We start from the raw sequence: 7,019 nt of genomic DNA on the forward strand, positions 1-7,019 counted from the left end.
GGTGGGGAAGGGGGAGATTTGGGAGGGGCTCTGGGCCAGTGGCAGGAGAAGCCGCTCGCCCCGTGGGTGCTGGGCTCATGGCCGGTGGGGACGGCCGTTGCTCGCTGCGGGTCAAGACTCTGTTTGCGCCATGCAATCGGAGATAAGCGCTTCTCTTCCTATTGCCAAACCCGGGGCCTTTTACACCAGCCAAAATGAATTTCCAGCTCAGTCCTGCTCCACTGTCTCCCACCGTGCCATAGCAAGGGTCTCCCACAAGGAGAGAGCCTGCCGAGGCTCAGCACTTGCCGGTTTCCCCCTTGACAGGACCGAGCTGGGAGCCATGGCCGAGCGCCGGGCGGGCAGCCGCCAGCCCCGGCGAGGAGCTGCCATGGGCATCTGAAATAGTGCAGAGGGTGCAGGACTTCTTCAGGGAGCGGGACAAGGACCAGGCGGGGTTTGTCACCCGCTCGGACATGCAGGTGAGGGATGGGGATGTCTTCTCGTGTCAAATGCCACCGGGGTGGCTGGAGACTGGATGATGGGTAGGGTTTTCCCCCTGGTTTGCTGTGTTCTTAGAAATTGCAGGAGGAAGATTTCCCGTGCAGCACGGAGGAGCTGGAGCTCGTCTTCGATGGGCTGGATACTGCTGGCACTGGGCGGTTATGCATCGAGGAGTTCACTGCCGGGCTCTGTAAGTGCCAGCACGCTGCCTCCAAGCAGCCCGGGCTGATCCTGGACACGGCCCCGGTGCTTTCCCGGGGGGACTTGAAAAGCTCCCCTTGCTGGATGGCACATGATGGCCCAAAAAGTGTCCCCATGCCGAGGTCTCAGCCCATGGCTCGCCTTGAGCAGCTTGTTGAAGCCATGGGGTGGAAAGTGTTGGGGTTTGGGCTTTGCTGTCACCCTGGCTGGGCACTGAGGGTTTTGGGGTATCTGTCGGCAGGGCAGTTCCTGAGCTCCCAAAAAGCTGCCAGGGACCACCGCCGGCAGAAAACGGCATCCCGGAGGGTCCGCTTGGTCCTCCCAAGCCCAGCATTGGAGGGGGTGGACAGCGAGGAGCGGAGACACTTTGCCGCCTTCATGGACCAGCTGGGCACGGACAACATCTCTGAAGAGTAAGCCCCCCTGTTTAGCACCCATGGGTGTCCTGCTGGATGGGGCAGAGCTGCCCTAGGGGGAAAGGCTTGGGGCAGAGCGGGGTATTCCTCTCATTTGGTCCCCATGCAGGCAGTGAGCCCAGAAATGGCTTGGAGGTGCCTTTGCCCTCCAGCGCAGGGGCAGGGGACGGGATCATGGTCACCCCAATGCTCATCTTACCCCCAGGACCGCACGTCCTGAATGGTGTGAGCTAAATGACCCGGGATCCCACAGCTGGCCTGGCTTCGGAGGGTTCTGGGGGGATGCTCACCACAAAACACCCCTCTCCCTGCAGACAGGAGATCTGGCAGCTCTGGGTGAAGCTCCGGCAGGACGAACCCCAGCTCCTGGACAACCTGGAGGACTTTCTGGCCAAGATGAGGCACCGCATCCAAGAAGCCAGGAGCAAGAAGGAGGCTTTGGAGGTGACCCTGAACAAGTGAGTCACCCCAGGGCAGTGGAGAGGGATGGGACGGGAAGGATGGGCACAGGGATGGGCCCCCTGCTCACCCCAGCTGTGGAGACGCACCCAAGGAGGGAGAAACCTGGGTGCTTTCAGCATCTCCATCAGTGGCTGGAGCAGAGGTTTCACTGGGAGCCGACGTTTGGGGTTGGGCTCCCTCTACAGTCACGCACGGGATGGCAGAAGTGCTGGACTCAGACTGCTGGACACGTCCTTGCTGGGTGAACCCCTCCAGGCAAACCTGGCTGCAGCCTGCAGGTCCCGTGGGCAATGTGGGGTCCCAGGGATCTGCACCCACTGCGGCAGGGTCTGACCAGCCCCCTGGCCTTGCTGTCACTGGCAGGCATGTGGCTGTGCACGACAAGGAGGTGCAGCAGCTCTGCGAGGCCCTGGAGCAGCAGATCTGGCAGGAGCAACAGCAGCTGGAGCAGGAGGTGGGTCACCAGCTGCTCCTCTCCTATTGCTACCCACCCTGGGAGGGGACCCAGCACCCCCAAACCCCTGTGGCAGGTCCCAGACGGGCGAGGGGGTGCTCATGTCCTTGTTGCCATCCCAGAGCATGGCCCGGAGCCACCAGCACGGCGTGGAGCTGCAGCAAGCACTGGATGCCAGCGAGAGGGAGGTGCAGCGCTTGGTCACGGCGCAGATGGAGGTGAGCTGGCCCCAACCCCTGGTCCCCCATCATGTGTACGGGGTCTCTGGGCTGTGCCTGTATCAGCAACATGGCGTTGTACACCTGATCTTGGTCTGTCCCCACCAGCCCTTGATGCAGGTTGTCACATGGGACCTCCATCACCTCTCCTTTGCCACCCCCATCCCCACCCTCCCCTCCATCCCCAGAGCACCTGAGTTGAGTTTCCCACTCTCCACCCTCAGGGGGGAAAAGTCAGCCCCCGGTCTAGAGGAGATGGTTATCCATCATTCTTTGGCATGGGTCTCATGGGAGTCCTGGCGGGGTGTGAGTGTCCCGGTTGCTGTAACGCAGCTGGAGACGCGGTGCCGCAGCCTCCGCAGCACGCAGCAAGCCGCCAGCACCGAAAACCGCCAGCTGGAGGAGAGCAACCGGGTGCTGGAGAACCACCTGCAGCACCTCCACCGGCAGCTCCAGCAGACCCACAGGCGCCTGCGGACTGCAAGGGCCGCGGTGGCTCGGGAGCACACGGAGGAGCCTGGGTGAGTAGCTGAGTGACCAGCATCTCCCTCTGCACCTACGTGGTTTCCTCCTGAGGGCTGCAGTGGATGGGGAATGAGTTTGACGGGTCTCAGCCATCGTGGTGCTTTAGTGGTCTCCACGGTGCAGATTAATCGTGGTTTGGTGTGAAAAGCACCAGAAAAAAAGACAGGACTATCAGCATCATGCACTGAACGTGTCCCTGTAGGGCAGTGCCAGCAGAGATGGGGACGTCCTTCACCCAGAAGGACCCAACCAGGATCGACCCAAGGCTTGTGGGTTTTGCTGTCCTGCCCATTGCTGTCTCTGGGGCTGGGAAGAACCCTGGGGCAGGGATGGACACGGTGAAGAGGGGGCAATTGCCATTTTGACCCCTGTGCTCTGTGTCTGCAGGGACAGAGCGGTGACAGAGCTGCCCGGTGAGATGCCCCTGTCCCCACAGGTACTTCAGCTGGGTACGCGGGGATGGGCTGGGGTGTCTGTGCTCCAGGGCCTCACGCTGTTCTGTTTGGGACTGCCGGGGAGCCCAAGAACACAGGGTGCTTCTGCAGCAGAGGCAGTGCCTCCCCGAAAAGCTTTCTCAAACTGGGTCGGCATGGTGCCCTACAGATGCTTGGGAAGGGAGGGGGTAGCGGCACGTTAGTTCTGATGCCCCCAAGACTTTGGGTGGGTACGCCTGGATACCTTCCGGAGAGCTCAGCATCGCTTCACGTGGATATGCTTCCTTGCCAAGAGCTTCTCTCTCTTTTATTCCCACCCTGTTTACCGCAGACGAGTCCGGAGAAGAGCGAGAAGTACCGCTCCGAGATGCAGATCGGGCTGGGGTCCCAGAGCACAGAGCCTAAAGCCAAGCGCACCCACCAAGTGTAAGGGGTCCTGGGCAACAGCTGCCGCTTCAGCTGGTGCCCTCGACATCTGCGAGCCGGTGCTGAGCCCCCAAGTCCTCCACCCTCCCCAGGCAAAACGCGATATTTAGTCCTTTTAACGCTCCTTTCCCACCCACTCATCTCTCATCCCGGAGATCAGATCTCTTACCCCAGCTCGTCGTCCTGCATCACTCCCTTGGCTCAGGCACTCGCCGTATCTGGCCGAGAGTTGTCTTTTCATCTCCGATAATGTGAACACGGAGCCTGGGAAGAGGCACGCTCGCTTGCTGGGCAGGATACGGCCCCGAGTCTGGCTCCCTGGGTGTGCATCCCCCTTTCCCCTGTTCCCATTGCTGCCTGTACACCCGGAGGGTAAATACAATCGGGTTTGGAGAGGGATGGAGTGAGGTGATGGAGGAGAGAGCCCCCTGGGACTGGCCCAGGTGGATGGGAGGGAGCTGCAGCCCGAGCCAGGGGCTGGGCTGACCCCCCTCCTTTTTCTGCCCTTTCCAGGGTTTGGGAAATGCTGCCAGCAGAAATAAGCGTTTTGGGAGCCCTGCCGAGAGTGAGCTCTGTGGAAGAGGACCCCTTCCCAGAATTCCTGAAAGAGGAACGCTTTTCTGACCAAAGCTCTTTGCTAAGAGAGATGAATGATGCAATAGCGGCTCTGAGCAAACAGCTGAAGCCACAGGCACTGGGTGCACCCCCCACGCTGGCAGACACTGCCTGTCACCCCCGGGACGATGCTGAGCCCCAAATGGGGCCGGAGGCAGCCGCAGCCCATGGCACAACCCCCGAGGTCCTGCGAGAGACCCTCGTCGGCCACGTCGGTCGTGAGCTGTTTGAAGGAGACATGAAAGAGGGACCAGCCACAGCTGAGCTTCGTGCTCCAGACATGACACAGGCTGGTGCGTCCGTGGAAGCCAGGCACCGCAGGGCTCAGGAGCCAGGGGCAGAGCAGGGAGAGAGCCCGGAGGAGGCGCAGAGGATGTTACTCCTGCAAGGAAAGGGCACTGGTGTGAAGGAGCTGATGCTAAAGGCAGCTGAGCATCAGCAAGGAGCACCGGGAGAGAGCACGGAGGCAGGAGAGCAGGCGCTCGTGGAGGTGGAGGGAGAAGGATGGAGGCAGGAAAAAGCAGGTTGGGAAAAGGCACAGCTCCCGGAAGAAGCTGAGGATGCAGCATTAAACCAGGGAGAAGATCTGGAGGCGGGACTGGGGCCACCTGAGGCTGGGGAGGCAGGTCTAGCAGGGGGATGGCAGCTTGCCACAGATGAGTTTAGCCCAGCTGCGGCTCCAGAAGAGTGTGTGCAGCCCCGGGGCACAGGGCTGGGGGAAGAGGCTGACCCGCCCTCGGGGCTCTCCAAGAAACTTGAAATAAAGCCTGGAGAGCGCCTGGAGCCAGAGCCACCATCCTGGGGTGAGGCGCAAATGGGAGCAGCCCAGGGGGATGGTGTCCTCCCCGAGGTGACAGTGGCTCCTGACCCCGGGATGCTGGAGGATGAGCGCGTCTATGCGGAGGTGCAGCCCTGGGGAGAGACCTTAGATGCCGACGTGCCGCCAGCCCCAGCTCAGCATGGAGGGAGCAGCGGAGCTGGGGCTGAGGAAGGGGAGGTGGAGGTAACAGAGCCCAGGGAGGCAGAGCCGCGGCTGCAGGGTGAGTCTGCGAGGGGAGACGCAGCGTGGGGAGGGAGCGTGGGTGCAGAGGTGCTGCTGCCACCCACCGACGTGCAGGAAGGCGGAGCGGGGACAGATGTGCAACTGCTGGAGGCCCAGAGCAGCGATGCCAATGTGCAGCTGCTTGCAGAGGTGGAGGAGCTCGAAGCGAGCACGGAGGCAGATCTGCAGCCCCCAAGTGAGGCCAGCTCCCTGGAGACAGAGCAGGGAGGGAGCGTGGCTCCAGATGTGCAGCCACTGGAGGAGGATGATAAACCAGAGTTAGGGCTGGGGGAGGAAATGGGTGCTGCTGTGGTGCACAGTGAGGGTCCTTCCCCAGCAGAAACACCTGTGGGGAGCCCAGACCTGGGTGGGCTGTTCCTAGTGAAGGCTCAGGCACTGGAACTGGTGGGGGTAGAGGAATCTCAGGCAGACACACAGCTGCGTGGGGATCCCAGTCCAGAAGCTCCCCAAAGAGGGGGGGACCATGCAGCCATGCAGCTCGGGGATGAGGATGAGGGACGAGGGCAGGGCGAGCATGAGCTGCCACATGAGCCTGTGATAGATCTGCATGGGGCAGGATTCGGGCAGGGAGAGGGGGCTGGTGCAGAGAAGCAGCCTGGAGCTGAGGCCGATGAATGCAGCGCTGGCAGGGAGGACTCTGCTCCTCTGCCTGTAGTGCCGTTTGGGGAGCAGAGGCCAGGAGCGGAGGTGGATGGAGATGTACAGCACCCAGAGGAAGAGGGGGAGCTGGAACTGGTGCAGGGAGAGGGCATCAACGAGGATGGGTTGTTCCCGATTAAGGCTCAGGCCCTGGAACGGGTGGAGGCAGAGGACTCCTGGGCAGACACACAGCTGCGTGGGGGTGCCAGCCCAGAAACGCCCCAGGGAGGGGAGGGTCAAGCAGCCATTCAGCTTGGGCAGGAGGCTGAGGATGGGGCACAAGGACAGGGTGAGCATGAGCTGCCACATGAACCTGTGCTCGATTCGCAGGGAGCAATAGTCAGACAGGGAGAAGGGGCTGGTGCAGGTGTGCAACCACAGGAGGAGGCTGTAATCCTGGGCACGCTGGAGGACCAGAGCACAGATGCCAATGTGCAGCTGCTTGCAGAGGCAGTTGAGCTCAAACTGACCCCAGGAGGGAGCACAGAGGCAGATCTGCAGCCCCCCAGTGAAGCTGGTTACCTGGGGACAGAGCAGGGAGGGAGCGTGGCTCCAGACGTGCAACCACCGGATCTGGTCGATAAACCAGAGTTAGTAGAAATGGTGGAAGCAGAGGACTCCTGGGCAGACACGCAGCTGCGTGGGGGTGCCAGCCCAGAAACCCCCCAGGGAAGGGGGGACCGTGCAGGCATGCAGCTCGTGGAGGAGGCTGAGGATGGGGGACAAGGGCAGGATGAGCGTGGGCTGTCACACGAGCCTGTGCTTCACCCCCATGGAATGGCCATCGGGCAGGGAGAGGGGGCTGGTGCAGGTGTGCAGCCATGGGAGGAGGTTGTAATCCTGGACATGGTGAAGGACCAGAGCACTGATGCAAATGTGCAGCTGCTTGCAGAGACGGATGAGCTCAAATCGACCCCAGGAGGGAGCACAGAGGCAGATCTGCAGCCCTCCAGCGAGGCCAGCTCCCTGGGGACAGAGCAGGGAGGGAGCGTGGCTCCAGATGTGCAACCCCTGGGTCAGGTTGATAAACCAGAGTTAGTGGAAATGGAGGCAGAGGATGCCCAGGCAGAAAAGCAGCTGCGT

The 7,019-nt window shown here is 61.8% G+C and overlaps 1 protein-coding gene across 1 annotated transcript in view; it reads left to right on the forward strand.

The window, feature by feature from the left end:
• Positions 1-77: 77 nt before the first annotated feature.
• The window catches only part of RAB44 (RAB44, member RAS oncogene family), a 12,451-nt gene continuing 5,509 nt past the window's right edge, over positions 78-7,019 (forward strand). Inside the window, exons 1-11 of the mRNA XM_009334764.1 lie at positions 78-84; positions 307-461; positions 559-673; positions 926-1,097; positions 1,415-1,558; positions 1,926-2,016; positions 2,139-2,234; positions 2,568-2,755; positions 3,147-3,195; positions 3,525-3,619; positions 4,133-6,956. Coding sequence (XP_009333039.1) covers positions 78-84; positions 307-461; positions 559-673; positions 926-1,097; positions 1,415-1,558; positions 1,926-2,016; positions 2,139-2,234; positions 2,568-2,755; positions 3,147-3,195; positions 3,525-3,619; positions 4,133-6,956 — 3,936 coding nt within the window. The remainder of the gene's footprint in view (positions 85-306; positions 462-558; positions 674-925; positions 1,098-1,414; positions 1,559-1,925; positions 2,017-2,138; positions 2,235-2,567; positions 2,756-3,146; positions 3,196-3,524; positions 3,620-4,132; positions 6,957-7,019) is intronic.

The sequence above is a fragment of the Pygoscelis adeliae genome, unplaced genomic scaffold (genome assembly GCF_000699105.1).
Source record: "Pygoscelis adeliae isolate BGI_AS28 unplaced genomic scaffold, ASM69910v1 Scaffold482, whole genome shotgun sequence".
In the NCBI taxonomy this organism is placed as follows: domain Eukaryota; kingdom Metazoa; phylum Chordata; class Aves; order Sphenisciformes; family Spheniscidae; genus Pygoscelis; species Pygoscelis adeliae.